At 42.8% G+C, this 21,988-nt stretch overlaps 4 protein-coding genes across 7 annotated transcripts in view; 2 read left to right on the top strand and 2 right to left on the bottom strand.

The window, feature by feature from the left end:
- The first annotated feature begins 92 nt into the window (after nucleotides 1-92).
- trim23 (tripartite motif containing 23) lies at nucleotides 93-7,963 on the top strand. Of its 4 annotated transcripts, none has more exons than XM_080834676.1 (11): nucleotides 93-206; nucleotides 1,037-1,199; nucleotides 1,343-1,464; nucleotides 2,079-2,357; nucleotides 2,934-3,116; nucleotides 3,506-3,721; nucleotides 3,855-3,989; nucleotides 4,298-4,427; nucleotides 4,955-5,065; nucleotides 5,469-5,593; nucleotides 5,742-7,963. In XM_080834676.1, exons 1-11 carry the CDS (start codon nucleotides 117-119, stop codon nucleotides 5,919-5,921), a joined length of 1,734 nt encoding a protein of 577 aa, XP_080690802.1. In that variant the 5' UTR covers nucleotides 93-116; the 3' UTR covers nucleotides 5,922-7,963. The 4 variants fall into 4 exon arrangements, with proteins under 4 accessions (XP_080690802.1, XP_080690801.1, XP_080690803.1 ...); XM_080834675.1 differs by having other exon boundaries at nucleotides 3,464-3,721; XM_080834677.1 differs by lacking the exon at nucleotides 5,742-7,963 and adding an exon at nucleotides 5,313-5,359 and having other exon boundaries at nucleotides 3,464-3,721; nucleotides 5,469-5,569.
- A 91-nt stretch (nucleotides 7,964-8,054) lies between these two features.
- ppwd1 (peptidylprolyl isomerase domain and WD repeat containing 1) lies at nucleotides 8,055-12,165 on the bottom strand (the record flags this gene model as incomplete). The annotated part of the gene is made up of 11 exons (XM_080834674.1): nucleotides 8,055-8,259; nucleotides 8,696-8,878; nucleotides 8,974-9,055; nucleotides 9,258-9,439; nucleotides 9,602-9,791; nucleotides 10,060-10,250; nucleotides 10,503-10,950; nucleotides 11,071-11,191; nucleotides 11,293-11,396; nucleotides 11,714-11,816; nucleotides 12,027-12,165. 11 exons carry the CDS (start codon nucleotides 12,163-12,165, stop codon nucleotides 8,116-8,118), a joined length of 1,887 nt encoding a protein of 628 aa, XP_080690800.1. The 3' UTR covers nucleotides 8,055-8,115.
- Nucleotides 12,166-13,630: 1,465 nt separating this feature from the next.
- On the bottom strand, nucleotides 13,631-16,058 carry srek1ip1 (SREK1-interacting protein 1). Its single transcript, XM_080835015.1, has 5 exons — nucleotides 15,982-16,058; nucleotides 15,320-15,367; nucleotides 15,037-15,192; nucleotides 14,505-14,574; nucleotides 13,631-14,117 (listed from the first exon to the last, which is right to left on the bottom strand). Exons 1-5 carry the CDS (start codon nucleotides 15,992-15,994, stop codon nucleotides 13,928-13,930), a joined length of 477 nt encoding a protein of 158 aa, XP_080691141.1. The 5' UTR covers nucleotides 15,995-16,058; the 3' UTR covers nucleotides 13,631-13,927.
- Nucleotides 16,059-16,349: 291 nt separating this feature from the next.
- cwc27 (CWC27 spliceosome associated cyclophilin) overlaps nucleotides 16,350-21,988 on the top strand; it is a 29,568-nt gene continuing 23,929 nt past the window's right edge. The window contains exons 1-10 of the mRNA XM_080835830.1: nucleotides 16,350-16,555; nucleotides 16,736-16,832; nucleotides 16,988-17,100; nucleotides 17,512-17,655; nucleotides 17,866-17,964; nucleotides 18,232-18,335; nucleotides 18,517-18,586; nucleotides 18,727-18,806; nucleotides 19,050-19,086; nucleotides 19,275-19,423. Coding sequence (XP_080691956.1) covers nucleotides 16,514-16,555; nucleotides 16,736-16,832; nucleotides 16,988-17,100; nucleotides 17,512-17,655; nucleotides 17,866-17,964; nucleotides 18,232-18,335; nucleotides 18,517-18,586; nucleotides 18,727-18,806; nucleotides 19,050-19,086; nucleotides 19,275-19,423 — 935 coding nt within the window. The 5' untranslated portion in view covers nucleotides 16,350-16,513. The remainder of the gene's footprint in view (nucleotides 16,556-16,735; nucleotides 16,833-16,987; nucleotides 17,101-17,511; nucleotides 17,656-17,865; nucleotides 17,965-18,231; nucleotides 18,336-18,516; nucleotides 18,587-18,726; nucleotides 18,807-19,049; nucleotides 19,087-19,274; nucleotides 19,424-21,988) is intronic.

Below are 21,988 nucleotides of genomic sequence, written 5' to 3'. Positions count from 1 at the left end.
AGGCATTAAAAAATCAGTCTCGCGCACAACCCAATTTAATTTCTCGATCATAGACCACTGTGGCCTCACTGGCTACATTTGTGCGAGTGAGATGTCGTAGTTGGTTGAGTCCAAGGATGGCCGCTGCTGTGGGTATAAACAAGCAAGGGGCCGTAATGGAATCAGGTACCCGCTGTGGCAGGGGTACTGCTGGGAACACGGTAAAGGTATGATCTTTTGTGATTGGGAACAAGAGGAATTGTGCTTTTGTATTTTATATTTACTTTAATGCGAGCACTATAGTGCTAGCTATAGTCAACGTCAGGATGTGCCTCCGTGGCTGAGGCGCAACTCCCTCGAACGCAGCTATTTGCCATAGCTAGCCAGCTAGAAAATAACCAAGTAGCTATACATCAGGCAGTTGTTATAGTTGAAGTCAGTCTGTTTCGAAATGACCTATTTTTGGTAATAAAGATGTGCTTTTACCCAATGTTGTAATCTTTCCTACAAACATTGCTCGCTGCGATAGCTTGCTAGCAGACAGCTAGTCTGCTACAGTTCATGCCAGCTTGTCCACTGTTATTATGGCTGATGGGCTAAATTAGATTGCTAACTCACAGGAGACAAACAACCTGTAGGTGCCTGTCAGCATTGGGCGAGGTGAAGATAAAAATGGCCCTAGAGCAAACGTCACGTTAATTTCTTCTTTAATGTCCTCTTCTGTAACAGTAGCTAATTCATTAATCGCACATACAGCTCTGCACCACGAACGTTCAGCTTAGTATCAACCAGCCTAATCGCCTACCATAGTCTTGACGTTAAGAAATCATGGGATAACTATTAGTCCCTAACACCCAGTGAAACGGTTCAGGTATTTATGTTTCCGGAAGCGTGTTGGCTAAAAATATGTTGCTCAACAACAAAGTCTACAGTTATACTGTAGCATACCCTGCATCGCATAAAGCATCTTCTATAATCAAATACGGAATTGACTCATAAGTGTTCCCTTCTTTGTTTAGAAAATTGTTTATCTATCATCTCTGACGCTTCTCTACAGGTGTTAGAGTGTGGAGTCTGTGAAGACGTTTTCTCGCTCCAGGGGGATAAGGTCCCGCGGCTGCTGCTTTGCGGGCACACCGTCTGCCATGATTGCCTGACACGGCTGCCGCTGCATGGCAGGGCAGTGCGCTGCCCATTCGACAGACAGGTCACGGAGCTGGGTGAGCCTCCTTCACAATGTTTTTCAGACCAGACGAACAGCATTGAAGTCAATAGGGACTCGTCATGTGGATTAATAATATTATTTAATATACATATATGTTAATACTGATCTGAATTAATTGTTTTATTGGCTGTTCATCAGGAGATTCAGGTGTGTGGGGCCTGAAGAAGAATTTTGCTTTATTGGAGCTTTTGGAGAGGTTACAAAATGGAGCTTCAAACCAGGCAGGCATTGCTGAGGATGCTCTTACAGAGATGGGGGAGGTAGGTAGCAGAACACTGCCAAGTGGATAAGGCTGTTTTAGGATTTGGATTTGTTCATAGGATTTGTTCTACGTACGTTGGATGAACCATTGGCAAGAATGAACCAAGACATACCCGTTGTTGTCATACAGCACTTTCTAGCCTATATCCTATTCTATTCCTTCTCAAAAACGACATGAATTTCTCTTAAAACCATTACATTACAATGATAACATTATCAATTGCCATGTAAACTCCTAATGCTGAACGCCCTGCCCTCCTGTTGTCTTGTGTAGTTACTAGTGTAATCTAGTCGCTTTAACCTCTTACTTCTGACCTGAGCATGGTTAAGACATCGTGACTGCATATTCACCACCTGATGAACTATTCTGCTAACACTTTAATGATGAAGCATGTTTATTTTTTGTCAAACTTCATTTGTAAATCTGCATCAATGATGCCAGTGTTTGTTCCTATTGCCCTGCATTATGACGGATAATCTTTTTTGCACTTGTTTCGTTTTTTTGCCGGCAAAAATGTAAGAACATTAGAGAATGTTAAGTGCCTCATGACCTGAGAAGACAGACTCAAGACATGCCCTCCAGACATGTCTAACCCCCTCCCTTCTGTTAAAGCGCATCATCCGCTGCGATGAGGACGAGAGCCACACGGCGTCCATGTATTGCACGGTGTGTGCCACGCACCTCTGCGCCGAGTGCTCCCTGCTCACGCACTCCACGCGCACACTGGCCAAGCACCGACGTGTGCCACTGGAGGACAAGCCCCACGAGCGCACGCTGTGTCTGCATCACCAGGTGCACGCCATCGAGTTCGTCTGCCTGGAGGATGCATGCCTGCCGGGCCCCCTCATGTGCTGTGTCTGCAAGGAATACGGCAAGCACCAGGGACATAAGGTACGGGCCAGATGAGGGGTGTGGGTGGCTCTGCCTCAGTAGGGAGACCTCTGGTTCACATGATCACAGGATCTGAATGCGTCGATAAGGTTGGAAAATATTTTATGAGCTTGAGATTGCAAGATTGTCCTCTGGTGACTAGTCTAGCCCATACAGAGATTGATGCGTTATGGTATACATGCCATTTGCTTTCCCATATCAGATACAATCTTCACAAGGTAACTAGATCTAGACTACTTAACTAGAAAACATTGTACCATGTGTGAGGGAAGTGTTTTGAACCAGTTCAATGTATGAAAAATAAAAGGCTGAGTCCCTGAATTTATGGGTTTTTTTTTCAAATATTTTTTATCGTACTTGAACAGAAGCATAAGTGTTCGAAACATTTTAAATGAACCATTACGTGTCAGCTAATCAGGAAGTATTAAACATATCTGTTCTGTGGTCATGTGGTAAGTTGTTTGAGAGATAGCAGAAAGTGGATAGTGTGTGTGTGCTGTTTTAGTAAGTTAGAAGAGGTCTTGTCTGTTGTCCATGTGAACCCTCCTTTAATCTTGGTGTTTTTTCCTTGGTTAGCATGCAGTGTTGGAGGCAGAGGCTAACCAGATCCGTGCGTCCATCCTGGACATGGCACACTGCATCCGCACCTTCACCGAGGAAGTGGCTGAGTACTCCCGCAAACTGGCAGGCATCGTCCAGCAAATAGAGGGGGGCGAGCAGGTGGTGGAGGACAGCATTGGCCTGTCTCACACAGAACACGTAAGCCCTGTCACATAAACTCACATAAACATACACAAACACACACAGACACATACACATACACAAACACACACTTCATCTGTGAGTGCTGACTCATTTACACAAACGCACACCACTTAGAACACTAAAAAAAAAAACATATTGAACCTGTAAAAACACACTAGACAAAGAACTTATCAATGATACCCATACACAGACTGCAAACAACTTCCATATAAAAAAATAGCCTCTCACATGGCAATAAACATGCACACATCCACAAACATGATATACATGTGTACAGACGTATATGCAGATATGTTTAACCTGTAAGTAAGATGCTAATTTAGTTGGGTTGCGTCTTGCAGTTATGCCATCATCGCTCACTTCGTGTGGTGGTTTCCTGTCAGGTTCCTGGCACGGCTGAGAGCGCTCGCTCGTGTGTGCGGGCGTACTTCGCAGAGCTCCACGAGACCCTGTGCCGGCAAGAGGAGATGGCTCTGAGTGTGGTAGATGCCCACGTGCGCGAGCGTCTCATCTGGCTCCGGCAACAGCAGGAGGACATGACCATCCTCCTGTCCCAGGTGTCCACCGCATGCATGCACTGTGAGAAAACGCTGCAGCAGGTATGATGGCACTTTAGTAACTATCAATCACACTTTACACATTTTTGATTAATAAGTAAGGATAATGCAAGAGGTATGATGGCACTTCAGTTACTCACACTTTTGTTTTATGCTTGACTATGTCTCCTTCTAGGATGACTGCAGGGTGGTGTTGTCAAAGCAGGAAATAAATCGTCTCCTGGAGACTTTACAGAAACAGCAGCAGCAGTTCACAGAGCTGGCCGACCATGTCCAGCTAGACGCAGGCATCCCTGTCACCTTCACTAAGGTATGCCAGCATCCTGCCCAGGAAATAATTTCAGAGAATACCACAATTGGACAACAAATACCACAAAACTCATCTTTCTGAACAAGACATACATTGTTAATATATGCAGACGTAGTTTTAAAGCCTCCCAGATTTGCTTCCTGAAGCACTGGCAAAGAATGCTCCACAAACTCTTTGACCATTTAACTTAAACAGACAGATTGTATTGATTGTATGTCAAAAATACGCCCTCATAAAAGGTAGGAAAAGGTTGACCACAGCATGCATGCTGATAAGCATCCTCGTAAAAAAGACTTTCTCTCCTCTAGGACAACCGTGTGCACATCGGCCCAAAGATGGAGATCCGTGTGGTGACTCTGGGTCTTGATGGTGCTGGGAAGACCACCATCCTCTTCAAGCTTAAGCATGATGAGTTCATGCAGCCCATTCCCACCATAGGTCAACAAAAATGTCTTATCAACCTGCCAGTTTTGTATTTATCATAGCACATTTTAAGGTATCGTCCTTGTCTGTGATCCAGTTCACTTTTTGGCAAATTCAGCAAGCACTGAAAGAAGGGGGTGACTTGGGTCGAACCCAAATTTACCCTAGGAAACTGGAGTTAGTGAAAGACAAGCTGCTTTTGATGCAGCCACTGAGTTCTCAAAGTAGGCGGTTAAATCCTCACATAATGAATAGATTTGTGGAATGCTAACACAAATACCTGCCTCCGAGTTATTTGTGAGTGTAGCAGATTCATGACACAAGTAAGCTCTAGGGGGTGCCAAAATCCCACGATTGCAGTACTGCGTAGGGCTGCATTCAACTCTTACTGTGATCCAGCTAACTGAGATGTTTTCTTGCATTTCGTCCATCCCACAACCTCTTGTAGTCCTGGTACTAGGTCTACCATACTTGTGTTCTGTCTGACCAACAGCTTCAGCATGTTTTCTGATAATATTTGCTCTGGCCTCCCCTTCATACAGGTTTTAATGTTGAAACAGTGGAGTACAAAAACCTCAAGTTCACCATCTGGGATGTAGGGGGGAAGCACAAACTTCGGCCCCTGTGGAAGCACTACTATCTGAACACACAAGGTACTGTCCTTCCGTTCTCTCTCTATTCCTCCTGCAATCTTCTTTTGTCATCCATAAGTGGGGCTCTCTCGTGTTCTGCAAATGGTTAAATAGGGAGCTATAAATAGTTCAGCAGACGGAGCAGGGCTGTTTTCAGCATTAGCTACAATGTGAGAAATAGATGAGTTGTCTGTATGAGTAAGGTGCTCTGTGCGCAAGCATTACCATGGGAACAAGTCACTGAGAACCATTGTTTCCTCTACTTCAGACTACACTAAGAAATGAAAAGTGACAAGAGGCCTTCTCTACATCGCTGTGAGGATTTGCTCTAGGCATGACTGTTGAACAAAAAACAGCATGTGAATAGAGACAGATGGCTTATCCTGGTGTGTGTGTGTGTGTGTGTGTGTGTGTGTGTCTGCAGCGGTGGTATTTGTGATTGACAGCTGTCACAGAGACAGGCTGATGGAGTCCCATAGTGAGCTTGCCAAGCTGCTGACAGAGAAGGAACTGAGAGATGCACTGCTGCTCATCTTTGCCAACAAACAGGTGAGAGGAAGACAAAACAGTCCATCTTTCCTACTTACTGTACTAGTTATTTAATTTCATTCTGTTCATTCTGTTATAAGTTATTGTATTTCTCTTAGTCTTGCTGTATCTGACTTTCTTGTTGATATGTCTTTTCTTTATTTTGTAGGACGTGGCGGGTGCCGTGTCCGTGGAGGAGATGACTGAGCTCCTGAGCTTGCACAAACTGTGCTGTGGGCGGAGCTGGCACATCCAGGGCTGTGATGCACGCAGCGGAGTGGGGCTACATGAGGGCCTTGACTGGCTCTCTAGGCAGCTGGTGGCTGCCGGCGTGCTGGACGTGGCCTGAGATGCTGCCCCTTCATCAGAGGTCCCATTTCTCTGGTGACTGACTTCATTCATCCTGTTATCCATGCCCAGCTGATGACTATGAGAAATCATCCAGCCTTTACACCCTTTCCTTGTTAACACACAATCCCAGTAGCCACATCCATCTTCTGTAAACATCACAAAACCATCAACCCATTGATCATGCTCATTATCTCGTTTATTCACACACTAATACTACTCACTATCCCAAGAAACCATATGAAACTAAATTATACCCCCCAAATCCATCCTCCTGAGTGTGTTTGGCCAATCCAATGCAATTCCTCTGATCTGGCTGGGAAACTCTATATGCTGAATGATGGAGTTTTGATGCTACCAGTCTTGAAAGCATCCATGCCATCCTAATCAGTAGAGCATCCTCCTAACGAGTAGATTTGGATGTCTAGTTAGATAGATCCCATAGACCAAACTCTACTGACCTGATCCAGGCCTGGGGGAAAGGCTGAGGACACAGGACCCAACATTTTCTGTCATCATGGTTCTTCTCAGCCAAATCTCCCATGGCCAGAACATGTCGCCCTCCACTGGATCCAATGAACTTTGTGCTTCGCTAGTGCTTACTCCTCATGATGTTGCTAAAAGTGTGCACATAAAGCTACCCTATTAGGTCTGCCTTCAAACCTTCTACATGGAATAGAGTCCTTATTTACATCCCTCATATTTCCTATTCAAAATGTGAACGTCATGAGATCTAATTCCTGGGCTGTTTTATTGTTACTAATCCTCATCTATAGTAGTACCTTTGGCTAAATGCTGCCACTTCTAGTCTTACGTTAGTTGGCGACCCACCCCCAAATCCTTCAGAAAACTGCATAAATACACTTTTGTGGTCATCCAATTATCACTTGATGTCAGTTCTGTGTACTTCAGCATTACCAGGTGTCTCTACTATCCAGCTCTATGTTTTTTGTACCTTTATCATAGCTTTGCCAGTGAGCTTTTGGCATCTGTAGAGTGTTATGGCTGTGCTGAAGACGAGAATATGATGTGCCAGATTAATAGATTTCAACAGAAGGGCAGGTCTGTGCACACTAAACTAATACGTAGTGTGTGTGCAAATTAGACTGGGCAAATGGTTGTAATTCTACACTTTCTGTGGCCAGGAACATATTCAAAAGATGTACGTCAAAGGTTGATTAGTTATACAAGTGTTACTTATGTGTTCAATTAATGACCTAGAATTGATGTGAATTCTTAAGGCTTGTTTCTCAAAATTGGAGTCTTCAAATAGTGGTCGGCTTCTTCGTGCCTCAAGTGTCTGGTTTAAAGAGCCAAGCTGGAGTAGCATCTGTCAGCTTCTCATTGCCAAACCAGCAGCGTAATCTCAGTTTGAGCATTGAACAGAGAATAACTACATATAACACCCTGCATATTTAATGCCTTTGTAATATTTTTAATATTATTGAACTTTAAGTTGTACACCTTTACCAGGTGCAGGTTACTATTCCAATGCAATGTGTTAGTTGAATTTATGGGTTTGTTACAAAGATGCAGGTTACTGAAAATGCTATTTATGTTGTTATGTATGTACAAAAATGTGGTGGTACCATATGGGTGTGAAGAATGCAGCTGTGGGGTTGGGGTGGGGGGGGTGTAACTGAGGGTCTGGGGTAGAATAATCTGTATGTTCTTAATTTTGCCATGTGGAGAAGGTTGAACTTCTTCTGGAAGTTGAAGACTTTTCCTTTGCGCTTGTTTCGTCAGTGTGTTCTCAAAACATACTGAAGTGGGGTGTGTGGCACAGCTGCAGCTGCAGCTCTTAAAGGTGTTGCTGTGAGGAGACTTGTCCTCCTATTCCACCGCTCAGCGATGTGTAGGTCATGTGCATGTGTTAAACTAGACTATGAAACTCAGCCCAGAACCCACAGAAAGACTCGATCTGCTTTCTTTTTCTCACATGAGTTCTGGGAACTTATGAAGAGCACAGCACACAAACAACTTTGTTAACCTGTGAACTCCAATGGATTTTGTATGACTTCCTAAGTTGTGTAATGCTAATAAAAAAACTAGCTCACGGTGGTGAGGCGTATTCAGCCGACTCTGGATTTACAAGCAACACACCCACAGAGTAATAGACATTACACCATTTACATACACAAAACTCTTTATTGTACATTTAAAAAAAGAAACGTCCCCAGATCCCGGTGCTCCGTTTACTTGACGGTGATGTTTATGATGCTGATATCCTCGTATGGCTTGTCCGTTTTGGGGTTGACCTTAACATTGGAGATCCTCTGGACCACCTCCATGCCTTTCGAACACCGTCCGAAGACTGTGTGCTTGTTATCCAGCCATGGCTGCCCAGGAACACACAGTGACAAAATAGGTTAGGGAACAATAACAACATAGATAACAAATATGATGCATATCCAATGAGAACGGAGTTTGTTCTTCACAGCACTTTAAAACTGATTTCAGAGAAACATTTCTTAAAATGGAAAGCAACAGTATGCATCAGTTAGCTTTTGCTTAAAAGGGTATGTTTTGATATCATCTTCACCAATTATACAAGAAACAGGTTGGAAAGGGAGTTTTTATCTCTGCATTGGTGTGCACAAGGTTTCTGAATGCCTTTTAGAAGGTAAGCTTTGATTCTAGAACAGAACTACTTACTGCAGACTAGCGCAATAGCGATAGAGCGCTGGAATGCTCTTGTGTTCTGTAATCAGCAACATATACATGTCCATGTACAAAAAGTCCAAATTTCAAAAGGTGTGTTAGAATTAAGATTACCGTGGGAACGACAGTGACGAAGAATTGGGAACCGTTGGTGCCAGGACCTGCGTTAGCCATGCTAAGCGTGTATGGCCGATCGTGGCGTAGCGTAGCATGGAACTCGTCCTCAAACTCGCCACCCCATATGCTTTCACCCCCCATGCCCGTCCCCGTTGGGTCACCCGTCTGGCACATGAAGCCCTAGAAACAGACAGACAAACAGACACATTTCACTCTCTCATGTCTGCTTGATGACTTGATTGAATTGGATAGTGCAGTGTAATACACTCGCTTACCTTAATGACTCTATGGAATATGTGTCCATTGAAGTAGCCATTCCTGCTGTGCACACAGAAATTTTCCACCGTTTTGGGACATCTGAGGGAAACCAATAAATGCTTAAAACCGGCCATGCACACACATACATACATTCTATCGTTCAAAAGTAAGTGCTACAGGTGAAAAGATTAATTTATATGTAAAAGCAAAATGTGAATATGGCTAGCGGTTTACTCAAAGTAAAGTTTAACAACGGCAGGCCCAAACTAGCTGTGCAGTGTGATCTTGTGTGAGGACCTACTCCACAGGGAAGAGTTTGATGTGGACGTCTCCCATGGTGGTGTGGATGATCGCGCTGTCCGACACCCTCTTTGGTCCTTCGGCCTGGGTAGCGGCCATCACCTCCTCCTTAGAGGGTTTCTCGTTGAAGATGTCTCGATCGGAGTCGGCGCTCTTGGTGTCCTCAGGCTCCCGCTTTGTGAACTGTGGAGGAACCAAAGTGAGTATCTCCAAAAAGACTGTCAGACTTTAAAGCCTTAATGGGACAAACATGTAATGACCACAACACACCGTACTGAGAACCTCTACGTAAGGAGATTGTGTAAATGTGTGTGCATTTATGTAACAGGTTGCTCTTTCTCTTACCATATAGAAGCGGTTCTTCTTGAAGGCAGTGCAGAAAATCGTGGGGTCGGGCTCTGCGCTCTGGAGGGCAGGGTTATCTGAGGCTTTCATCTCGACGGTGGGAGCTGCTTTGGCTGTCCTGGAGACCCCCTGAAAGAGGCAAAGTTGTACTACACGGATGTTCTCCTGCTTGCCCAGAATACGAACACATCTAAGAAGGAAGCAAGGGCACAGGTTTAGAATATGGACACGGACAATATGGACATGGCTGGGATGCTCATCTCTGCTTGAGATGGTGACAAAATGGATGCGTTCTCTTTTTGAAAATACACATTTCTAATACACATGACTATATTAGTACTTATTTACAGTAATCGGATTTACTCAATATAGCTTGACAAAGTATCTCTCAACTATAGCGTGAGAGATTTATAATGGATCAAACTTGACCAACAGACTTTATCCACCTTCCACATTACCTGTTGGTTTCCACATTGATGACCTTTATGCCCAGCATTGTTCCATAGAGCACAAAGTGTCCCGTCTCATCAAAGATGATGTTAGTCAGGCGGATGCCATCAACCTTCTCCAGCTCCCTCTCCACAGCCATGCGTCTCCCAAACTCCATGTCAGGGAGCTGCTGGCGCATCTGCTGCAGTTCAGTAAACATCTGCAGAGGAGCATGGAATGCAATCACACAATGTTTAGATGGCAAGTGAAGAACCGGCAGTGATATTTTGTGACATTGGTCACATCTATGATTAGACTAGGATCTAAATCGACTAAATCGAGGTAGAAATGTTTTCAATACTTTGGCAATTAGGCAGAACCATCTCACGGATTCTCTTTTCTCTAGCCCACACAAGGACTAGTGCCTTGCAATGTAAATGAGAGTGTAAGATATCCATCAGGCTCGACTTACCGTTAACGACTCGTCAAACACCCTCATCAGCTTCCCAGTTAGGAAGCGGAAGATCCTGACCTTCCTGTCGGTAGCAATGGTGGCCATCTTCTTGCCATCTTGGGAGAAGGCCAGGCTGGTGGGGTAGGTTTTGTTCTTTGCAAACTCATACAGGTCAGTGTCTGTCTTATACTCCCACTGAACGTGTCTGGGGAATTTGAAGTCTCTGGGCATACCAGTCCAGTACTCCACCATGCCAGTCTTGTCAGCAGACACGATGACATGGAACTTGGGGTTCAGGCGGATCTGAGCGAGAGGTGCGGAGTGCATCTTCTCAAATGTGTGCAGTGCCTGGCTGCCGCCCCGACCGTCGTAAACAAATATTTTTCCAGTGGATTTCTCAGAGCAGGCCACTGTGGATATGGCGTCACCCGGGTTGTAGATCCACTCACACTGACCAGGATGGAAACTAGTGATGAGACAGCATGAACAGTGAGTTTTCCATTAGGTAACCATTTAAAATACCCCACAACTTCAGTTATTCCCTATCGGATAAACTTCACGCTAGACAGAAACAAATATCTCGTACCCCAGTTTGAGCATGTTGATCATGTCAAAGTTGACAACATCGAACACCTTCATGGCCCTATCTTCTCCAACGGAACAGAAAAGAGCTCCTTCTGCACTGACCGACGTACACTCCACCACCCCTAAAAGATCAAACAGCAATAAATGGTCAAGGCCGGTTCTGTAGTGATTAATACAGTAAAAGACTTTAAAAAGCTCAGGTGGTTTTCAACCACACACATACCAAGGTGACTGCGAAAGTGTTTGACAAACTCAATCCCATCATCCTCCTTCTTCTTCCAGAACTTTATATGCCCATCCTGACTGGCTGTCACAATGAAATCAGTTCTGCAAAAGAAAATAGGTTACTGGAAAGCCAGGAGAATCAGGGTTGTATGTTGGACGGGTCGTTTTCTCCACTTCAGATCATAATGGGTTTTTTGCTGTAGAAAATGTAGGCAATGAATTGGTGCATTCAACCCAAAAGTTATGTGAGATAGAAGGCTATACTGAACATATGCATGCAAGTGACAACTTTCCCGCTGATAATACAGGATACTCAAATACGTCTTAGGTGTTTCTAAAGCAAAACATACACCTGATTAAAGGACCTACCCAATCCAATGTAAGAGAAAGCATTGTGTGTTGTAAGCATATCCACGTACTTTGAGCAGACAATGTGGTTGATCACATCTCTATGCATGTAACTCCGCTCATACATCATAGCAGACGGCAGATTGTCCAGGTAAACGCGTTCATACTCCAAAACTAGGACAAACAAGTTAAATTCACAATATTAAAACAATGAACACTTATTTAGTAGTATGCTATTTAATGTCAGATAAACCAAGGGGGAGGTTACTTGGCTGGTGAATCCTATTTTACCTTACAACTTAAGGAAGCAAAGTACATTAGCACATTGCTAGCATTATGCTATTTCACCGCCGCTTCGGTAGTAATACATGTGTATTTAAGTACCCTTTCTTTTCTTTGTTTTTGCCGCCTCAGAGGGCATAGGTCCGATCCACTCCTCATCCTCAGGTTCAGGTTCAGGTTCGGGTTCATCTTCTAATTTTCGTTTACTTTCGGATGCCGCACGTTCTGTTTCGAGGGCCATTATTTACACACAAGCAGCGTGAAGCCAGCAAAGTTTACAAAAAATTCAAAATGGCCCCCATTCGTTTCAAATTAAAAGTGGAAACTTGTGTATTAGTTTTAAATCGTACAAAGACGAAAAATGAAGACATTAACAACATTTTAATTGAACAAACTGTGTGTTTAATAAGATGGGGAAATACAACGATTGAAATGTCCTTTTTAAATAGAGACCTACTAGTGTTGTTCAGCTGAAAAGGTAATTTGTTTCTCGAAAAAAAATCAGGGAAATAACAAATCCAAAAATGTATCTAGAGAAAAGGTGTTCAAACCTCTATGAATCATTCCACATGCCTCAGACTAAGAGTTGAAAGATAGGCAATAAAATACATAGTGTGGATGTACAAATGTGGATCCTTGATACAAGGATGAAATAAAATCCTTATGACAAGTACTTGAAGGAAATATATAAATATATTGACAATTGAATCGCCTTTGTATGTACCAGTGCATGGTAAGCCCCAGCCGAGTCATACACATTAGGCTCACAGTAATGTCTTCCCGAATTCTATTCTATTTTTTTCAACTGATATGGAAACAAAGGTTTCAAAGTCAGAGGGTTTGCTTCGTTTTAATACCACTTGAGGAGCTGTATTCTAAGAAAAAAGGATTTTTTGTTTACCAGCTACCACTGTTGCCACACAACACATAATAGAGCAAGTTCAAATCACAACTCTGTTCTGCCTTTTCATATTAAACAATGTATTTATTCAATGTATTCAGTAATGTATAGGGTGTTATATTACTCACAAGCAGTATAAATAAATGGTTTTTTTATCAGCTATGTGGACCTTGGTGTGGAAAAAAAGCATCTGGATGTGGTGATCTATAAAGATTTAATGGAGAAATGAATGATAATGAACAACAAAAAACGAAATGTTGTGTAGCCTACCTAATAGGGTTACATCTCATCCCATTATTATTTGCAACATGAGCCTGCTAAACTGACAAAATTCGCAAATGCAATATGCAGTGTGTATATCTATAGTTGTTAGATAGCAGCACAACACGCATATGCCATGTAAAAAGCATGAACATTCGTCAAACTGGATTTTCAAACAAAACTTTATTGCGGTCTTTTATTTTGACACTTTTCACTGTTACATTGTCGCTAGCTCATTCAACTCTTCCTCGTCCCCGAGGTTAACTGTCCTGTTGGCGCGTATTACACCACATTTGCAATCACGAGCGCCACCTATTGTAAGGGAGTATTTAACGATAAAACTGCCATGGTTGAATCATTCATTGATGAACAGTGCTCTTGTTTTCTGCGAAATTCTTCTGGAAGGGCTTCCTAATCCCAAATCATTCACGGGTAATGAGCAAGATTATTGCAGTTATTTTTAAATGTGATGTTATGTGCAACCAGTAAGTCCACAAAAAAAGTTATTGGAATGGTACAAGATTTTTTTATTTAACCCAGAAAAGATGGAAATGCACCCCCACACAAGTTTTCACAGAAAAAAGGATGAGTGGGATTTCTCAGCAAGCCTTGTCCTCTTTGTATTTGCTTTTGTCAATCACTATGAGAGGCAGAAAAACAACACATAGTTTTAAACCCATTGAGGAAAAAAGTTTGAATGTCAAGATGCTGTCTGTTTTTTGACGTCACAGACTCAATCTCTGATTTTTTAAAAGGATCCAAATCAACTCAAGGTCAGAGTTGTGTGCTGGAGAGTTTGTAAATAGTACACACACTTTCATACACACAAATACAATGTAGTTTAGTCAGTTCCCGAGGAAGAGGTAGAACTGTCAGATGAGGACTCTTTCTTTGACTGGTGTTTTTTCTTGTGTCGCTTCTCCTTCTCCTTCTCACTTCTCTTTTTGTCCTTCTTCTTGTGGCCCTTGTGTTTCTTGTGTTTGTGCTTATGACTCTCCTCTTCCTCATCTTCATCACTTGATGTGTTTGACCTGGGTGCATATACAAAAGGTGACCCATCACATCTCCATTCATAATGACAAAGCAATGTTTGACCATAACCATCAGGAGTTTGTACGGGGCTAGGCAATTAATTCAAGATCTACCTACCAAAATGGAATTATTGCAATAAAAGTTAGTATGTCAGGTTGTGATTGTTCTTTTATGTTAATTTATGAATAACACATTAAAAATGAAAATGTATTACAAATGTCATAATAAGTTTGAATATTGATCTGCCCAACATTTATTGTCCCAAAGTGGCATGTGTCAATATAAAATACATTCTTGTGGATTTATCCCCATGAAGATCTGTGAAATTATATATTTTTTCAATCATATTGGTATTGATGTCAACAAATCTGAAGATGCCTTCATACCTCTTCTTTGCCTTTTTGTGGGACTTATCTGTGCTCTTCTTCTTACGGCGTCTCCGTTCTTCATCTGAACCTGAGTAAAGGCATGTATGAAAACCTGAAACACTTTGCAAGTGACAACATATGCACACTAGTTCAAAAGTAAAGGAACACCTGAAGACAAGTGGACAATGAAGCATTTGAGCTTTTATGAACTATAAAATATACTATGAAAGCCAACAAATAGCAAACACAATTCAGAACCAAACCGTACGAAGAAATTTTAAGAATTATATACAGTGCCATTCCATTAAAGAGAATGCTAGCCTACACCATTCCCATCTAAACCTGGTGGCTATTCAGTTCGTTATCACACACAGTAAATACCTTTTGACTGTAACAGAGGCTTATGTATAATTGTACTTGGTAGTTTTCACAGTATGTTCTCACTGCATTTTACCCATGGAGCCTACAATACCCAATGCATGTTTTAAAAAAATTAGCCTATAAGGCATTGTGAGAGAGACCTGACAAGCTGACCACAGCAGACACTGACCTCTGGGGCGTGAAGGTCTGCGGAGCTTCTCCTTGCGCGGCGTGGCCTGCTCCTCGTCCTCAGTCTCTTCTGAACTGGTGCTGCTCACGTCCAACACAATATCCTTGCCCGGATCCACACGCAAGAAGTTGCGGCACTCAAATGTCAGATGTCCCGCTGGAAAAGACAAAACAGAAAACCATCGAATACAACTCACACTAAGCATTCCTTAGAACACTCCCAATTATTAGTCATTGCAAAAAATTGTGTACCACTAGAAGTAAGTAAACTAAAGGATACTTACGATAGCCACATCTTTTACAGCCAGCTCTGATGTTGTCTTTGTTTGCACCTATCAGTGGTTATAGAACAATATATATAGTAACTCACAAGTTCCGACATAGACCCAACTTCTTCTTTATATCATCAAAACTCTGAACAATAACCAGGCAACCAGTGACTGTAAGATGACATCCCGCCAGAAAAACGTTTTGTTGCATTTGGATATTGATTGGAAAAAATAGCAAATACATTTTTAAAAAAAAGTTATTTCTAAAATCGAATCTAAAACTATGCTATACGACAAAGTCGCGTTATCATTTACAGATGGCCTTAAAGTTACAGTTCAGCGTTATGACTTGCCCAGGCAACATTAGCTAGCATGAAACCCAAAATGTCGGTATAACTGGGTGTATAAGGTGAATATTCCGTCATATGTACTAATGTTGTTTATCTATTTACATTGGTTAAATATCGCTAACAATTAGAAACACCAATGTATGCAACTATTAAGGAAGCTAACGTCTCAGCTATGCTAGGCAGCTACTTATAATAACACAAGGGATTTAAAGCTTCCAAACTAGCAACCTCATACTTGAACGGCCCATTAAACATATTCCTACACAATTAACCACTTAAAGGACTTGAAACATGAAATAAAGGCTTTTTGAAAACCGACAGTCTTACCTTGTTGGGCCATAATTCTACTTAACGTACAAAAGTAACACTTCCAAGTGGACGATAGATCACATCTGCGCTACACCCTCACAACTTTTGAATTGTCCATCGTCAATAGTAGTCCGGGGGGGAACAAAACCACGGTCACGGCAGGCTCTACAACCCCAGATCATGACTAGTCTATTATACTTAGATAAACCCCATATATACAATGTGTTTATACAAAATTATATGAAAGTAAAATAGTCAATATTAACCTTACTTAGAAGAATATTTTACGAAATACCATCACCTCACAGCTGCTGTTGCTTATATTCCAGTGCAGCAGGGGGCAGAGAATGTGATCAGAATTCCGCCCTTTACAAAGATGAGGAAGACATAAAACATGGCGCTTCTGATATTTTGATATGGTTTAGGCAACTAAAAACGGTAGTATACATTTGCTAAGTTCCTTGCTAAGTTTAACTAATACTGACGCGAAAGTAAAGCTTATGCTGTGTAGTCTATCATCCATTGCACTCTACGTGATCAATAGTGCAACATGAGTAACATATACATCCAAGAGCCGCCAACAAATGGCAAGGTAGGCACTGATCATGTTCATGTTTTTATGTTCCTCTCAAATGAACGGGCAATCGAGGTTTACAGGGAAATATGTTGTGAATGAACAATGAAATGCTTATTTTGTAAACCAGTATGTCACCATGGGGATTTAGACATCTGTCCAAGTACCAAGCCTAATATCTGATGACTCTGTCGGTAGGTTTTGATTAAGACGTCAGCTGGAGACATCGATGTGGAGCTATGGTCCAAAGAAGCACCAAAAGCTTGTCGGAATTTCGTTCAGCTTTGTATGGAAGGTATTCTGCCGATTATCACATTAAGATATGTTAAATACAGTATCCACATCTCATTCACTTTAACCTAACCACTACATTGGCATTTTGTGCTCTCCATGACCTAATGAGCATCACTGAAAATGTTTTTGTATCTGTGTATCCCAAATATTTCACAGGTTACTATGATGGCACCATATTTCATCGGGTTGTCCCAGAATTCATTATCCAGGGTGGTGACCCCACAGGCACAGGGTCTGGGGGAGAGTCTATATACGGTCGACCTTTTAAGGTAGGAGTAAACCAGATTTCTTAGCAACATTCAGAACATTTTTACAATATCTGACTCGTATATGGTCAAAGTTACCCCTATGTCTCAATAAAATATACTAAACATGTATGCATTTGAAAAAGGTACCGGGAGTGAAACTTTTGTATTAGTATCTTTTGTTTGAATTCTACATTGTGTGTGCATGTGTGTGCATGTGTGAGAGAGAGAGATACCATGCAAAATGCAAACAAACTATTGTTTATTAATCCCAAGTGTCAGGCTCTAAAACAACTGCCTCTCTTGTTTACTTTAGGTGTCACTGAGGGAATGTTTATATCTCCATCCCATCCCATTGCAAAGCCTAGAATGATCCTGATTCTTAAATAAGCTTCAGCTTAGTGTGACTGTATGTTGGTTTGTTGTCCTCTCTAGGATGAGTTCCATTCCAGACTGCGCTTTAACCGGAGAGGGCTGGTTGCCATGGCGAACGCTGGCCCTCACGATAACAGCAGCCAGTTCTTTTTCTCTCTGGGTCGAGCCGATGAGCTCAACAACAAGCACACCATATTTGGGAAGGTAACATCATGTGCTCGTCTCTCTTGTCCCTTTTGCAGTGCACAAACACATTGTTGCTGTGTCCCGTTTGAGTTTCTAACATGTATTCATCAAACATAAGCCAAAAAAACGTGTTTTGATGTATATGAAAATTCAAGAGCATTAAATAAACAAACACATAACTCTGTGTAGTCTCAACCTCTGCACTGATGTGTGCTTGTTGTGACGCAGATTGCTGGTGATACGGTTTATAACATGCTGCGGCTAGCAGAGGTGGAGTGTGACTCAGATGAGAGGCCATTAAACCCACACAAAGTACGGTCCACAGAGGTAAGATTTAGAATTTTTTTGAAAGCCTTTATTGTCATTGTATTTGAATACAACAAAATGTGTGGCGCTGCTCCTGTTGTTGCCACAAGGGACAACATATCACAACACAAATACAATGACTAACAATAACAACAAGTGCGGTGGTATGGAGGACAAGTACTCCCCCTTGAGTACGTTGCAAATAAATAATAGCGACCATGTGGGCTTTTTGGGGTTTACTTACAAGGGGAGATTGCACTCATCAGCATCCTTCCAAACAACCCACAGGTTCTACACTCACCTTTTGATGACATCATTCCACGTGACCTCAAAAAACTAAAAAAGGACCCCTCAAAAGAAGAAGGGAAGAAATCTCAATCCAAAGCAACCAAGTAAGAACGTTTTTTCCCCCGCCCCCTGCCATGTTCTCCGTTTTAAAACTCCTACTGAAAGTTTACAGAATGTGTTACGAATTAATAACTTATATATAAGCGTAACCAGTTGTGTTGGAGAATATGGGCATGTGTCACAGCTACTGGCTCAAAGTTTAGTTGACTGTGTCTCCTCTTGTAGGAACTTCAGTTTGCTGTCTTTTGGAGAGGAAGCTGAGGAAGAGGAGGAGATGGTGACGCAAGTCAGTCAGGTAATTCCTGTTCTTTGTCAAGGTGTGTGCTCTGTACTGTGCCATGGACTTATTTCTAGGAAAGGAACTGTTGCTCCATTTCCATGAACACGGTATGTGGTGATTAAGACATGCATGGTAAGATATGTTTCTTCCTGCAGACAATGAAAGGGAAAAGCAAAAGCAGCCACGACTTACTGAAGGACGACCCCCTGCTCAGCACCGTTCCAGCTGTTGACAGGTGTGTTAAACCCGGGCCAGTTCACCTCAGCCCAGACCAACAGAGCTGGGTTAAGCTCGTCCCCACTCAAACCAATAAACTGCCTTCTGCAGAGCAATTCTGTCCCGGTGCTGATCTGGTTCTTTCACTGTAACTGACTTCTGCTCAGATATGGTTCAGTTTGTTGTAGTGAGGTTCCCTCCTTTTTAGTTACCTCCTCGTTATGACAACTGTGTTGTTGCTCTTTTTTGTTTGGTTTTTCAGGGAAAAAAACAAAGATGGAGTTGGAGATTCATCTGAGGTAGGAGTGTGATTTATTAGTATTGTTAAAATTATAATTTTGGAATTATTAACATATTATTAGTATTATTAACATATTATTAGTCTTAACTGAGTGTAATGAGGGACACAAGTGCCTTATGTGCTTATGTTAAAAGGGAGGTTGCTCTTTGGATGCTAAATCACAGGCTTGTCTTCTTTTTGTCCAAGGAGTCAGATCTGGAAGAGCAGGAGGGTGGTGATGAAGGCGATGCAGATGTGGAAGGCATACGGGAAAGGATTGCAAACAAACTGAAGAAAGAGAAGAAGGAGGGGATGTGGCCCACCACTGAGCGAGACGATCTAAAGATGAGCCGCAGGTATGGCTAGCTCATCATCATCATCATCATCACCATAACCACCACCATCAGCGTCATAATCATCAAGATCAGCATTATCAGAATCTGTTGCTCGCTTGAAATATTTGTAAGCAAGATGTTTTAAGTGAAGCTTGTTTTGTCAGTTCGAGTTGGCAGTGCCAGTTAGGCTCAGATGGGGGTGACCTCCAGGGGGCAGTATTGGATCACAAAGCATTTTTCTCCTGTGTATATCCTCACTGTAGAACACTGGTTGCCATTTCATATAACGCATCTCCTACGGCAAAATCAGTATATTTCAGCCTATTTAGCCATCTACACACACTTCATCTACCAAAATTTGCCCCACTCACCAGAGTGTGAAGCCTTACTGTACAACACTAATGTGTGTTATTACACGTCGGGCTGGCCACAGGGGGACAGTCTCACACTTCCTATTGAAGTGATAAAAAAAAAAAAACAGACAAACAGAAGTGTCCTCCCCCCTCCTCTAAACACAGCCCTGTGATTGGTACTTAGCAAATGAAGGTCAGTGATGGTCCAGAGAAGGATCCGGAGACATGGCCCATCTTACCCACACAGCCACTTCAATCGCAGTCTCTGTCTCTTTCAGGCTGTATACTGATTACTATAGACTGTTGGGCATATCTTTCATTGGACTGCACTCACTGCACTGTGAAATGGGAAGTGGTCTCTGAGTAGAAGTTGATGGATTGTTGACCGTAGCGGGTTTAACTGGGTCATGTGGGCTGGCTCTGTCAGAGGCTAATTAGTGGATGCTGGAGCGCTCCCGCTGACTGGACGAGTTGCTGGTGATGCCTGCTCAGGTCTGCAGCGCAGGTGCCAAGGTGTTGCTGGGGGTGTAGTGACACTTCCAGCCAAGCAGAACCATTGTGTGTGGTGTGTGTGTGTGTGTGTGTGTGTGTGTGTGTGTGTGTGTACAAAGTGGACCCAGAGAATTGTGAGAGAAAAAGGGCAGTCTGACCCTGTGTGTGTGTGTGTGTGTGTGTGTCCGGACCCTCCTGAGTTGCATGGCTAGGTCTCAGAAGGTGAAGGAGGAATGCTGGCACACTGACAGCCACACAGAAACACACTCTCACACGCATGCAAGCACGCACGCGCACACACACACACACACACTCTCATACTCACTCTCTCACACACACACACACATTTTCATACTTACTCACACACACACACACACACACACACAGGGTCCGACTGCCCTTTTTCTCTCCCAATTCTCCGGGTCCACTTTGTAGGAGGAACTGGAGGCCTTAGTGTTTCGTTCACATACACATTGACCCCCACAGTTTTCACCGTGGTACCACTAGAGAAGCGTGGATTCTCACCCTGTCAGGTGACTAACGCACAAGCATCACAGCTTAATGGCAGCTTAATGGCACACTTTGCATTTGCTCTCTGCCTAATGTTCTTCAATGACAAATTGTTTTTTAGCCTGAAAGATAAATGTCTGTTTACACTGTGGAGAGGGCACTGGATTTCATATGGCCTGCATTGATGTGCTGTGGTGCGATCTTTTGATGCCTTCTGTGAAACATACGTTAAAATGACATCTCACTCAAAAACGGCAGGGAAAGTTTTGAAACCATTAATCTTGGTAATTGTATGACAACAGGTTGGGATAATGTCATTTCGAAACCAGGCTTCATGTATCAGGGATTCAGAAACCTGAATTCCGCAGCGCAGGAATTGCTTACCCTGGCCATATATGATGGCTTGGGAGAACCGAGCTGATAACTTGAGCAGTTGTACTGGCTGGCGCTACTTCACCATCAGGTGTGCACGTGAACAGGCTTGTAACCCCACTGTACAGGTGACTGTCACTACTTCACCATCAGGTGTGCACGTGAACAGGCTTGTAACCCCACTGTACAGGTGACTGTCGCTTTAGATTTCTGCCCCAGGCCAAGGATTGCTCAATGACCAGAATGCCCACAGCATGGTTTCTGTCTGTCTGCATGTGAGAAGTTTCTTACATCTCTCTCTCTCTCTCTCTATTTTTCTCTTTCTCTCGTTCTCCCCCCCACCCTCCTCTCTGTCAGAGCCTTTTTGCAAAGGCTTTTATGTTACCCCTGAGTGTCCAGCAGCTTGAGTGTATTCCCAAATGGAATTTTTAGCATTCATACCAGTCTAGTCGTGGTTTGACTCCTTTCCAGTCATTGCCCTTGTTTTTACAGCAACCATGGTTATGCGTTTCTAATGGGTCCAACTCCCCCCCCCCCGACCCCCACTTCTCACCCCCCAGATCTGTATTTGTGGTTGTAGTCTAGAGGGGCCATGATGTTTGTAAGCAAACCATTATCTAATGACTCATAATGAAGAGAGTGACTAATCCGTGGAAGCTTTGTTTGTGCATGTGTCTGTGTGTGTGTGTACATCAGTATGTTATCCTGATTGTGTGATTGTGTGTATGGATGTGTGAATGAGTGTGTGTATGGATGTGTGAATGAGTGTGTGTATGGATGTGTGTGTATGGATGTGTGTGTGTGTGTGTGTGTGTGTGATTGACGCAAGGCAGAATGCAGACAGACTGTAGTTTATTAA

The sequence above is a fragment of the Sprattus sprattus genome (genome assembly GCF_963457725.1).
Source record: "Sprattus sprattus genome assembly, chromosome: 3".
In the NCBI taxonomy this organism is placed as follows: Eukaryota; Metazoa; Chordata; class Actinopteri; order Clupeiformes; family Clupeidae; genus Sprattus; species Sprattus sprattus.
Note: the sequence above shows the minus strand (reverse complement) of the source record. Positions and strands in the feature narration are given on the sequence as shown.